The 14,388-nt window shown below is 39.0% G+C and overlaps 1 protein-coding gene and 1 long non-coding RNA gene across 2 annotated transcripts in view; one reads left to right on the top strand and one right to left on the bottom strand.

Moving 5' to 3' along the window:
• LOC134728586 (uncharacterized) overlaps positions 1–14,388 on the bottom strand; it is a 194,391-nt gene that overhangs the window by 96,169 nt on the left and 83,834 nt on the right. The window lies entirely within an intron of this gene.
• Positions 9,774–12,316, top strand: TPD52L3 (TPD52 like 3). The gene has a single exon (XM_057298772.1). The coding sequence runs from the start codon at positions 9,992–9,994 to the stop codon at positions 10,412–10,414; it is 423 nt and encodes a 140-aa protein (XP_057154755.1). The 5' UTR covers positions 9,774–9,991; the 3' UTR covers positions 10,415–12,316.

The following is a 14,388-nucleotide window of genomic DNA, read 5'->3' as shown; positions in this document are numbered from 1 at the left end:
CTAGCTAACTGAATCCAACAACATATCACAAAGTGAATCCACTATGGTCAAGTGGGTTCCATACCAGGGATGAAGGGATGGTTTAACATACGCAAGTCAATAAATGTGATACACCACATAAACAGAATTTAAAACAAAAATCACATGATCATCTCAGTAGATGCAGAAAAAGAGTTTGACAAAATCCAGCATCACTTTATGATTAAAACTCTCAGCAAAATCAGCATACAAGGGACATACCTTAATGTAATAAAAGCTATCTACGACAAACCCACAGCCAACATAATACTGAATGGGGAAAAGTTGCAAGCATTCCCTCTGAGAACTGGAACAAGACAAGGATGCCCACTCTCAACACTCCTCTTCAACATAGTATTGAAAGTCCTAGCCAGAGCAATAAGACAAGAGAAAGAAATAAAGGGCATCCAAATCAGTAAAGAGGAAGTCGAACTGTCACTGTTTGCTGACTATAAGATCATTTACCTTGAAAACCCTACGGGCTCCTCCAGAAAGCTCCTAGAACTGATAAAAGAATTCAGCAAAGTTTCCAGATACAAGATTAATGTACGAAAATCAGTAGCTCTTCTGCACACCAACAGCAACCAAGTGAAGAATCAAATCAAGAACTCAACCCCTTTTATGATAGCTGCAAAAAAAATACTTAAGAATATACCTAACAAAGGAGTCGAAAGACCTCTACAAGGAAAACTATAAAACACTGCTGAAATAAATCATAGACAACACAAACAAATGTTAACACAACACAAACAAATGTTAACACAACCCATGCTCATGGATGGGTAGACTCAGTATTGTGAAAATGACCATACTGCCAAAAGCAATCTACAAATTCAACGCAATCCCCATCAAAATACCACCATCATTCTTCACAGAATTAGAAAAAACAATTCTAAAATTCATATGGAACCAAAAATGAGCCCATAACCCACATAGCCAAAGCAAGATAAAGTAAAAAGAACAAATCTGGAGGTATCACACCACTTTATTTCAAACTATATTATAAGGCCATAGTTACCAAAACAGCATGGTACTGGTATAAAAATAGGCACATAGATCAATGGAACAGAATACAGAACACAAAAATAAACCCAAATGCTTACAGTCAATTGATCTTCAACAAAGCAAACAAAAAACATAAAGTGGGGAAAGGATAACCTTTTCAACAAATAGTGCTGGGATAATTGGCTAGCCACCTGTAGGAGAATGAAACTGGATCCTCATCTCTCACCTTATACAAAAATCAACTAAAGATGGATTAATGACTTAAACCTAAGATGTGAAACTATAAAAATTCTAGAAGATAACATTGGAAAACCCCTTCTAGACATTGGCTTAGGCAAGGATTTCATGACCCAAAAGTAAATGCAATAAAAACAAAGATAAATAGCTGGGACCTAATTAAACTAAAGAGCTTTTGCATGGCAAAAGGAACAGTCAGCAGAGTAAACAGACAACCCACAGAGTAGGAGAAAATCTTAACAATCTATACATCTGACAAAGGACTAATATCCAGAGTCTACAATGAACTCTAACAAATCAGTAAGAAAAAAACAAACAACCACATCAAAAAGTGGGCAAAGGACATGAATAGACAATTTTCAAAAGAAGATAGACAAATGGCCAACAAACAAATGAAAAAATGCTCAACATCACACACTAATGATCAGGGAAATGCAAATCAAAACCACCATGCAATACTCCTGCAAGAATGGCCATAATCAAAAAACCAAAAAACAGTAGATGTTGGCATGGATACAGTGAAAAGGAAACATTTCTACACTGCTGTTGGGAATGTAAACTAGTACAGCCACTATGGAAAAGAGCATAGAGATTCTTTAAAGAACTAAAAGTAAAACTACTATTTGATCCAGCAATCCCATTACTAGGTATCTACCCAGAGGAAAAGAAGTCATTATTTGAAAAAGATACTTGCACAAGCATGTTTATGGCAGCACAATTAACAATTGCAAAATTGTGGAACCAACCCAAATGCCAATGAGTGGATCAAGAAACTGTGGTGTATATATATATGTGTGTGTGTGTGATAGAATACTACGCAGCCATAAAAAGGAGTGAATTAACAGCATATGCAGTGACCTGGCTGAGATTGGAGACTATTATTCTAAGTGAAGTAACTCAGAAATGAAAAACCAAACATCACATGTTCTCACTGATATGTGGGAGCTAAGCTATGAGGATGCAAAGGCATAAGAATGACACAATGGACTTTGGGGACTCGGGGGGAAGAGTGTGAGGAAGGCAAGGGATTAAAAGACTACAAATATGGTGCAGTGTATACTGCTCAGTTGATATGTGCACCAAAATCTCACAAATCACCACTAAAGAACTTACTCATGAAACTAAATACCACCTGTACTCCAATAACTTATGGAAAAATAAAAATAATAGTAATAATAATAATAAAATTTTGTGTAGAGAGGGGTCTTGCTGTTTCGCTCAGGCTGGTCATTGCTTGAACTACTGGCTTCAAGCAATCTTCTCACCCTTCCCAAATGGCTGGGATTACAGGTGTGAGCCACCACACTTAGCCCTGGATATGGTTTGTTTGGCCCTGTCAAGTCTCAGGTTGAAATCTGATCTCCAATGTTGGAGGTGGGGCCTGGTGAGAGGTGTCTGGATCATGGGGATGGATCCTTCATGAATGGTTTGGTGCCATTCTCAAAGGAGGGAGTGAGTTCTCCCCCTTAGTTCCCGAGAGAACTGGTTGTTGAAAAGAGCCTGGCACTTCTCTTGCCATGTGATGCTAGCTCCTCCCTCACCTTCCATCAGGAATGGAGGCAACATGAGGCCCTCAACAGAAGCCAAGCAGATGGATGCTGACACCATGCTTCTTGTACAGCCTGCAGAACTATGAGCCAAATAAATCTCTTTTCTTTATAAATTGCCCAGCCTCACACATTCCCATATAGCAACACAAACAGACTAAGGCAGGATTGTATCTTAAAATTAATGTACAATATAGATTTTTCCTCCTAGAAATCTCTTATTAAAACAAAGATATGTCTTACAACAGATTGTGCCTCAGAATCAAGGAAATAAAATAGTTATTATGCTATAGAAGACATGACAGTTTTAAGACAAAAATAGCTAAGCTCCTAGGGAGTAGAGTACAGGCTGTAGTTTACTGCATTGCAGCAAATTCACCTCAATGGTCATAACCTTTAAAAAGATTGTAACTTTTCCATTAATAGCCTGATCGCCACCAGGCTCCTGTATGTACAATCACAGCACTTTGGAGGCCAAGGCAGGAGGATTGCTTGAGCTCAGGAATTCAAAACCAGCCTGGGCAACATGGTAAAACTCCGTCTCTACTAAAAAAATTTTTTAATTAGCCAGATGTGGTGGCACTTGCCTATAGTCCTGGCTACTTGGGAGGCTGAGGGCTGCGGTGGGAGGATCACTTGAGCTTAGGAGCCTGCACCACAGCACTCCAGCCTTGGTGATGGAGCAAGACCCTGTCTCAAAAATATAATAAAATAAAATAAAAATGTAAAATAACCTGATTGTCCTCAGGCTTCTACAGCCTGTAGATACAAATGAATCTAATTACTCTGGCCCCCACATTTTGTTAGTTCCAACCCCTCAGTGCCAAGCTTCAGGACTTCAAGACTCCCTTCTCTGAATATCCCCAGTTACTTCTGGGAGTCCTCTATGCTCAGGACTAGCTCTTCCATGTGCTTCTGCTCTGTCCTTTCTGTAGATGTCCATTCTGTGTCCAGCCACTTGACAGAAGTATCTCCTGCTGCCACTCTTAACCCTGCACCCTGAGAACCCTACCTTCCCAGGAGAGAAAAAATATATATGCCCGATCCAGGAGATATATCTCCTGGTACTCAAAATTTGTACATCTTTCAAATAAATGTCTTGCTAAATTTTCCTGCTTAGTTAAGGGTCATACATACAGAAACCTACCACTGGCTCCTTCAAGTAATCTGGATCCCCTACAGACTTTTTAGCAACATAGTTATCTTAGTTTTATGCTACTACAACAGAACATCACAGACTGAATAATTTATAAACAATAGAAATTTATTTCTCATGATTCTGGAGGCTGGAAAGTCCAATATCAAGGCACCAGCATCTGGTGAGGGCCTTCTTGCTGCATCATCCCATGGAAGAAGGTAAAAGAGCAAAAGAACATGAGAGAACAGACAGAGAGAGTCAAACTCATCCATTTATTAGCAACCCACTCCCAGAATAATTAACCTATTCCAGTGATAACTGCATTCATTCATTCATGAGGGCAGAGCTCTCATGACCTAACCATCTCTTAAAGATCCCATCTCTAAACACTGTTGCAATGAGGATTAACTTTCCAACACATAGGTTTTAGGGGACACTTTCAAACCATAGCAACAATCTATGCCTTTGCTGTAACTGCATGTAATTCAAACAGAGTGTTGGTTGGGCTGAAGTGGGTGAAGGAGAGTGAGAAGCAAGTGGCAGTCTTATCCTTTTTCAATCCCCTACTCCATTTTATGGCATCCTCCAAATTTCTAGATCATCACTAGAGAAACATACCTAGATCCACCAGTGTTTCCACAAGCACTCCAGTCTCTGGAAAAAAATACAGTGTTTACAGATTCCTTGCTACTCTACATAGGTCTTTATATACAAAGCTTTTATGTTTCAACAAGAAGAACCCTCATTTTTTAATCTAGGGAAGTTCCTACACCATTTGATCATTTTTCTTTCCCTTCTTTCCATCCCTCATTCTCCTTATGATTCCTCTTCTACCTCTAAGACCTGAAAAAAAAAAAAAAAACTTCCTCCTTGAAAGCCCCTTCCTCCCTTACGTATTAACCCATGTAAATGGGCATGACAGAGGAGGGGAATACAGTTCTTCAGGCACAACTGGACTCTGAATCTTAATTTGATTCCCCCAGTACCCCTACCACCATTATATACCACCAAAGACGGTGAATAACAGCAATAAGCTCTAATGTTGATTTAATACACCAATAGTATATTTTGATGTCAGACAGGAAAATCCTAACCTATAGTACACCTAAGTATTTTTAAGCTAATTAGTCCAAATAGGAGAGCTGCTGAAAGAAAATATCATCCTCATCCTAAATGAAGATCAACTTAACCACCGAAATATGAAGACTGATAGCAGTAATGCTTGCTGTTGTAAACTGCAGTCAATATTCCTGTTCATGCTGGAGAATATCTATGGAGAGGCGACTACATGTATTATTGATGGAGCTGGGCTATGATGTGAGATAGTAGTGAAAATAACTTGCAAATTGAAATCAAATATAATATTCTGGCTTTCCACAAGAAAAGCCCAACTACCAATTTTCTCTTACTCTTAAAACATTCTGACTGGAGTAGGGTTTCAGCTATGTGCCTTATTTTCAGGCTTAATTAGATATTTAAGTATTTTTCCTTGCATTCAGCTAGAATTATAGTAGTTGAACACCAGAAAAAAAACTGTTTAAATATTAGAAATAAAGCCTTAGAGAACTCACTAGGTTAAATCTAGCAGTGCAAATGACCAGACTGCAAGGTGAGTTGTCAGTTCTTTAGAAGCAATCTGAATCATCAATGTAATCAGAAAGCTCTATACTGATCATTTATAACAAAATAAGTCAAATGGTTAAAACTGCCGGCACTGATACAAGTTCCTAATCATTTCCAAACTTGAGTATCACTCACTACGACCTAACTTCTTCTATTCCCAAATAACCCAGACCTGCTGGAGGATATGGCTTTGTTTTCATATTCAAGCTTTAGGAATTTATTTATAGAACATAATATATACAGGCTTCTACATATAAAGAGAAAAAATCATTTTATTATACCACTTACCTTTACTTTACAAAAGATTAGTGTAATCCATCACCCTTACTAGAGACATAACTCAGTTCTTTCTTTATCAAAAATGGGTCAGTGGTGTCCTCCTTGGAAACAAAGGATATCAAACCACTGTATTATTACAAATAATCTCAAGATTTTTCTTTATAGTTCCTGAATCAAATACTTTGGCTATTTTTAGTATTTAAATAAATAGCATCAAAAAGCTTTCAGTTTTATATGAAAAGTTTTATGAGCCTTTCTGTGTAATATAGAGGATTCCATTGTCTCATGTAGAGATGTGAAATTTTACAATTATGGGGTGAGTGTTTGGTATTTTACACCTTAAAAGGATAGCTTATACAAACAATTGGTTACTATCACTATAAATTAAATAAAATTTCATTTGATAGATCTATGTTTTCAAAACATAAATATTGTTTCATATGTGCTTATGCATAAGCCTAACAAAATGGATTGTTCCATTGTATTACTTCTTTAGCCAGGTTTACTCAGGAGATCAGAACTCTGCCAATAAGGAGCATCCTTTCCAGAGGCTATTGTCTTTTTTTTTTCTACTTTTATTTTAGATTCAGAGGTACATGTGCAGGCTTGTTACTTGGGTATATTGTGTGATGCCAAGGTTTGGGTTACGAATGATTTCATCACCCAGATACTGAGCAGAATACCCAGTGGTTAGTTTTTCAACCCTTCCCCCACCCACCCACTTCCCCCTCTAGTAGTTCCCAGTGTCTATTGTTGTCATCTTTATGACCTTGAGTATCCAATGTTTAGCTCCCATTTATAAGTGAGAACATGTGGTATTTGGTTTTCTGTTCCTGCATTAATTCACCTAGGATAATGGCCTCCAACTGCATCCATGTTGCTAGAAATGACATGATTTCATTCTTTTTTATTCCTGTGTAGTATTTCATGCTGTATATATACCACATTTCCTTTATCCAATCCACTATTGATGGGCACCTAAGTTGATTCCATGTCTTTGCTATTGTGAACAGTGCTGTGATGAACATATGAGTGCATGTGTCTTTTCAATAGGATGATTTGTTTTCTTTTGCATATACACCTAGTAATGGGATTGCTGGATTAATGGTAGTTCTGTTTTACTTGAGAAATCTATAAACTGTTTTCCACAGTAGCTGAATTTACATTCCCACCACCAGTGTATAAGTGTATCAGCATTTCCTTTTCTCCATAGCCTTCTTAACATCTGTTGTTTTTTGACTTTTTAAGAATAGCCATTCTGACAGGTGTGAGATGTTATCTCATTACAGTTTTTATTTGAATTTCTCTGATGATTAGTGATGTGGAACATTTTTTCATATGTTTTTTCATATGTTTGTTGGCCACTTGTATGTCTTCTTCTGAAAAGTGTCTGTTCATGTCTTTTGTCCATTTTTAAATGGGGTTATTTGGTTTTTGCTTATTCAATTATTTAAGTTCCATATGGACCCTGGATATTAGACCTTTGTCAGATGCAGAGTTTGTGAATATTTTCTCCCATTCCGTAGGTTGTATGTTTACTTTATTAATAGTTTCTTTTGCTGTAGAGAAGCTCTTTAGTTAGGTCCCACTTGTCAATGTTTGTTTTTATTGAGATTGCTTTTGGGGACTTAGTCATAAATTATTTCCCAAGACTGATGTCCAGAATGGTGTTTCCTAGGTTTTCTTCTAGGATTCTTATAGTGTGAGGTTTACATTTAAATCTTTAATCCATCCTGAGTTAGTTTTTGTATATGGTGAAAGGTAGGAGTCCAGTTTTATTCTCTATATGGCTAGCCACCTATCTCAGCATGATTTATTGAATCAGGAATCCTTTCCCCATTGCTTATTTTTGTTGACTTTGTCAAATATCAGATGGCTATAGGTGTGTGGCTTTATTTCTGAGTCTCTATTCTGAGTCTCTGTTCCATTGGTCTATGTGTCTGTTCCATTGGTCTATGTGTACCCAGTACCATGTTGTTTTGATTACTGTAGCATATTTCCAGCTTTGTTCTTTTCGCTTAGGGTTGCTTTGGCTGTTCAGGCTCTTCTTTGGTTCCATATGAATTTTAGAATAGTTTTTTTTCTAATTCTGTGAAAAATAACATTGATAGTTTGAAAGGAATGGCACTGAATCCACAGATTGCTTTGCACAGTATGGCCATTTAAACAATTTTGATTCTTCTAATCCATGAGCATGTAATGTTTTCCATTCATTTGTATCATTTACGATTTCTTTTGGCAGTGTTTTGTAGTTCTCCTTGTAGAGATCTTTCATCTCGTTGGTTAGGTGTAGTCTTAGGTATTTTATTTTTTTGTGGCTATTGTAAATGAGATTGCATTCTTTATTTGGTTCTCAGGTTTAACATTATTGATATATAGAAATGATACTGACTTTATATCCTGAAACTTTACTGAAGTCATTTATCAGTTCCAGGAGCCTTTTGGTGGAGCCTTTCGGGTTTTCTAGATATAGAATCATATCATCTGAAAAAGAAATAATTTGACTTCTTATTTTCCTATTTGAATGAGAGGGTATGTCTTGATGTGGGATCTGGAAACTAAGTGTCTGAAAAGCTCAGTTTTGCTATGAGAAAAAAAAACATTCTCTATCAAAAGGAATCAAGGCTTAATAAAAGATTTCATAGTATACATTGAAGGATGAGGAAGCTTATAAAGAAAATAGGCATCAAGGTTGGTGGTTGAAATAATACAGAGAAGTAAAATCAAGTGCAAGTTCAGATTTGGTGATTTGGAGTCTCAACTTTGAAGAGACAATGTGTGTTCTATATTATGTAGCATAATTCAGGGATTTCTTTACCCTTTAGTCTCAGGTTTGAAAGAGGAGTTCTGATTCAGAGTCTGGGAGTGTTCCTGAAACCACTAGTGTTTCTACAGGCAACAGAGGAAAAGTCTACCCTCTGGAACAAATTGGTTTTTAGGGAGTCCTTGCTGCCCTTTTCAGGCCTTTAAACACATAGCCAAATCCTCCATCAGCCTTCATGTTTACAAGAACAATTCTCACTTTTTAACTTAGGGAAACACACCACTCAGGACAAGGCAATAATAAACACTACTAAATTATGTGAAAGGGTTATAGAACATAAACTCATAGGAGGGCTGAAGTTGGTTTGAATGCACAACTGGATGCTTCATTGTAGCCACATAGGCATGAGTAGGGCAAACTGCTGAAATTTGCTGAGGATCAAATTATGTTCCACAAGATCATGCTCGCAAGAATTACCAGAATATCCAACAAAATCACTAGAATCTAAGACTTGCTCAAGAATATTCTCTGAGAATAGGCAGCCATAGAATGAGCTAAGTGAAGCCCGACCACAAGACCTCACTGGATTAACGTCCTGATTTTTCCATTGCATAAATTTACTCTCGGCAGAATTACGGTTGGGGGGAGGTTGGGGTGGGAGGTTGGCGGGGGAGAGTGGATCCACACTCTGATAGATCCTATTTAACTAGTTTTACTTTACTGTGCAGACTACCTCCCACAACAGGTAACCTTGAATGTAGGCAGACATGCTTCCAGAAATGTGAGTGGAGGTAGGGCGGAATAAAGAAAATGCAACTGCAAAATTGAAAATTCATACTAGCACAATGATGTTTAAATGATTTTCAAGTGTTGGAGCTGGTGTGGTGGAAAAGAGTTGCCTGACGCTTTGGTTTGAAGGCCAGGGCTTGTCATTTACCATGTCAGGAGAAATTCCTCTCTTTTCGACAATAATCTCTGCACTGCCTACCTCAGGATGTCCTCGCGATGCCAAAATGCCGCCAGTGTGGGTTGCGCCTCAGCTGAGCACTGATTCTACAGCCTCGCGGTTTGGGCGGGAAGTCCCACCTCCGCAACCTTGACCAGCCCGGCTCCCCATCCCCACCACCCGGAAGTGAACACCACGAGCTAGCGTGTCTACTTCACAGGCCAGGTCGTCAACTCAACTGCCAAGGTGTCCATTGTATCAGCTGGGCCATGGATCCCTCCCGCCTGAAATCTGACTCCACCCGCCAAGAGTCTGAGCCTGCAGGCCTAGATTTCGACTCTGCTGGCCAAGATTATTTCTCTGCAGCCCAATAATTCGACTCTTTCTACCAAGAATTGGACCTGGACTCTCTTAACGAAGATCTTTCCCAGTCCATGCCACATGCCAGGACAGAGACCTCTGTGGGCACATATGAATCCCACTCGACTTCTGAACTGGAGGATCTGACAGAGCCCGAGCAAAGAGAGCTCAAAACCAAACTCACTAAATTGGAGGCTGAAATTGTAACCCTACGCCACGTACTAGCAGCCAAAGAGAGACGCTGTGGGGAACTCAAGAGGAAGTTAGGCCTCACCGCCTTGGTAGGGCTGAGACAGAATCTGTCCAAGAGCTGGCTTGATGTTCAGGTCTCCAACACCTATGTGAAACAGAAGACATCAGCTGCTCTGTCCACCGTGGGCACTCTCATCTGCAGGAAGCTTGGAGGCGTGAAGAAGTCAGCCACATTCAGATCTTTTGAAGGTCTGATGGGGACAATCAAGTCCAAAGTCTCAGGGGGCAAAAGAGCTTGGCCCTGACTGTCTTTCTTCTGCGGAGGGTGGGGTTGATCTGCTCTCAGTTTTGGGGAGTGGGGAAGACCCACTCCAGATTCCGGGGAGTGGGAATGAGCCACTCCCAGTTCTGGAGAGTGAGGATGACCATCTCCACTTTCTGGAACCAGAATGAGCCCCCTTGGTAACCTTGCCTGGTACTAAACCAGTGCAAGGACCCCCTTCCCTTATTACATTTGCAACTCTGCCCAACAAAAACAAGCAAGCAAACCACAATGGTAAAGTGGTTAATTCAGGAAATTGACAGAATCCAGTTCTGAGAAAAGAACACAGATATTTGCTGCTTTTAAGATAGAGAACCCAAAGTTTTGTACCTGGTTATTTTTCACTTAAGTTTGTAGACGAAATGTGCCATTATATTAGCTTTCCTGAGACTGTATCTAATGGGCAAGTCAGTGGCTCCAGAGGGGTCTTAGGCCAAAGCCCAAACTCTCTTTTGGAAAACTAGCTTATTAGAAAGCCAAAGTAGAGTTCTGTTTAAGCTTGAAAGAGGTATGAAGTAATCTGTAGTGTTTTTTTGGTTTGTTTGTTTGTTTTCCCTTCCCCATTTCCTTCCTTCCCTCAGTCTCAAAGTCACCTTGAAAGCTTCACCTGGCCTACAACTTTTATTTTAAAAAGATGATCAAGAAAACTTCATCTTCTCTGAGACTCAGAAAAAGAGGGGAAAATAGTGGTAGTGCACTAATTGTTACATTACTAATATAGCTTTTGTAAAACTCGTTTGTTTTCAAAGGTCTGGACTAAGCAAAACAACAGTGTCAGTTTAGGAAATTATTACTACTTTGAACACAAACTGAAATTGAAACTTTGCCTTGTGCTTTGTTTATAATTTCTTTATATATCAAAATGAGTGTTTTAAAGTTTAACCCTTGAAGCAGCATATCTTTGCCATAGCAGCACTTCACTTAAAAGGAAGAAATTGCCTCTCTGGCAGCAATTCCTAGTTAGTTACCACCTCCAGCTGAGGGGCTGGAGGAAAACAGGTATAGCCAAATTCAAGAAAGATAAACCCCTGTCTCAAGGAACATTTTAAAAAGAATGTCTGTCCCCTGTGATGCTGGCTGTTATGCCTTTGAATGGACCTAACTATACATCTTTGCTCTTAACTCCAAGTCTGCCCTTCTTTTTAGGAAACCCTAAATGAGAAGGAAGCAGAATATAACCCTCTGGAGAGCTCAAGACAGTAGGAACCTGGACGGTGCTTGTTTGAATTTTCTGATATCTGATTTTCACACGAATATACTTTTTGTTTGTTTTCCTTTTCCATTTTCAAAATGCCAAGATCTGGGAGCCTCTTTCACTCCTCTAGACACACTGCCTGAGATAGAAGTTTGCATCTTATTGGCTGTGGGCAGAGACTAGGACCCTTATGGGTACATTTCAGTAACCTCTCACTGCCTAAAATGGTAATCCCTCCAGCCTAAGAGGATGATTCTGTTTTGTTGACTCTTGAATGCTCCCCCAACATTCCTTTGGTTTTCCTATAAGCAAAACCAAATACCACTATAAATACAAAAGCATCTGGTAAACTGTAAAGTTACTCATGTATCCCAACCCTCCACAGGTTTCTGAAGACAAAGTTTTGCTTGGATTAAAACAAGATGTTTTACTATTTTGCGTGTTCAATTTTTAGTTTGTTGTGTTTATCAACCAAAATGGCTTTGTATGCTGGAGAACAAGAGGTGAGCCTGCAGCATACAAGAAATGAAAGTAGTCCAACAGGCAAAGGCTTTGACATATTTCAGGAAGGCTTGTGTTAGGGACAATCTCAGACTATTATCATGGGCCAAACCTGAGAGATGTTATATTTTATTTAATAATTTCTACAACAGTAGTAAGTTTCCCCAATAAATTCTCAACTCCGTAAAAGTAGTAAAGTACATATTTATTTTTGTTGATCATTGTTTTCCCATTTCTGGCTTAGGATTGATCTTTAATAAATACACGTTAAATCAAGGAAGGAATTAACATCATATACTTCAGACATCAAATATGGAATCTAAGAGACTATCAACAACATGAACTTGTTCACAAGTTCCTTCTGCTTTTAAACAAAAATATTGTGTTTATTCAAAGCCAATCTGAGACCCTACTATGTATCAAGAACTGTCCCAGGTTCTGAAAGCATAGAATTAGACATCGTATGTGCCCTCTAGAAACACTTAGACTTTCAAATCATTATAATTCAATGAGTGCTAAAATAGAGCTGTGTGCCAGAGATAAAAGAAGTCCTGAGGAAGGGGTGTTCAACTCTGTCTTGGTAGGTCAGTAAAGACTTTGGAGAGACAGAAAGTCTTAGAGGACTAGGAGAAGTTTGCCAGACAGACAAGAATAGAACATTCCAGACAACATGCAGAGGAACTGCGTCACAAAGGAATGTATAAGAATGGCATATTCTAGGAACTAACACTGTGGCTAGAGAGGAAGGGGAAATGGTGTTACATGAGTGAGGGAGGGGAAATGGTGTTACATGAGTAAGAAAAAATAAGCAGGGGGCAAAATCATAAGTAGTCTTACATACCACATTAGATATTAATATTTAAGCCTGTAGGAAATGGGAGGCATTGAAGCACTTAAGTAAAAAAGTAACTATCAAATTTTTGTTTTAGATTACTCTGGTCATCAGAGAAATAGATTAAGTATTTAAGAGGTAGAATCTCTCAGACTTAGGAACCAACTGCATGAGGTGGGGCTTGGGGGGATAAATTTGCAAGATAATAAGGATGTAGAATTGAAAAGGCCTGATATTATTGAAGCTGGAGTTGCACATTCATTTTGCTTTGGCTTTTTTGTATCAGTGGTCATGGGCACCAAATAAAATGCTTCCATGAACATTTGGATTCTGGCTCTAAAGTTTCCTTGAGATTTCCTTTTTCCACCAGCTTCTACCCTTCCTATGCATTGGCTTTCTTCATCTTCTTCCCTGTCTACCCACATAACTTGATCATCTCCACTCATCTAGGCCTATTTGGATTTTGTAGCCTAGCTTAAGTCTATTTAACTTGGCCAATTCAGGATGCTGTTTTCAATAGTTCGTAGAATATGTGGATACCCAAAGATTCACATCCTTAGGTTTCGCTCAGTACCTGAGAACTACTAGATGGGAATGATACTGAAACAAAATTTCCTGAGGCTCTCAGTTTTCTGGGACTTTAATTGTCCATGTGAGTGAAGGGATTAGGATAGAAAATCGAGACAAGATGACATGGCCTTGATGTTTATGTCTTCCCACCCCAAATTCGTAGGTCGAAATCCTAACCACAGGGTGATGGTATTGGGAGATGGGGCCTTTCAGGAAGTGATCAGCCCTCATAAGTGGCTTATCAACAAGCCAAAGGGAGCTTGTTTGCCCTTTTCACCATGGGAGGACACAGTGAGAAGGCACCATTCATAACCCAGGAAATAGGCCTTCACCAAACACTGAATCTACAGATATCTTGATCCACCTCCAGAACAATAAGAGATAAATTTCTGTTAAGATACCCAGTTTATAGCAGCCCAGATGACTAAGATACAAGAATTGAAAGTTATACTTCCCACAGATAACACTTTCCATGCTGCTGGCAAGGATGATGATAGAATACCAATCCCTTTGTTCATTAGTATCATACATGCCCCAGAAAAATACTAGCATCACTCCCAAAGAAATTCACCAGCATTTTCTAGAGGCTCCTCTGCTTTCTGATCCATCAAAATGCCAAGTTCCAGATTTGAAAGAAGTACTTTTATTACATGCTCTACTGTCAAGGCTTGCGTGGACTAAAGAGAGGTGATTAGCAACCACTGACCCAGAACTGTGCAGGTTTCCTGATAGTGCCAGGCAATGTGCTTGATGGCTCCACCTATCAAGGGGACAATGATGGCACAGGTTGATTCCGCTAAGGATTTGCATCTGGGCACAGAATTTCACTTTCTTGCCTGCGGACTGTAATGTAAGGAAA

This window comes from Pan paniscus, chromosome 11 (genome assembly GCF_029289425.2).
Source record: "Pan paniscus chromosome 11, NHGRI_mPanPan1-v2.0_pri, whole genome shotgun sequence".
Classification (NCBI taxonomy): Eukaryota; Metazoa; Chordata; class Mammalia; order Primates; family Hominidae; genus Pan; species Pan paniscus.
The sequence above is the reverse complement of the archived record's forward strand: the minus strand, read 5'-3'. Positions and strand labels throughout refer to the sequence as shown.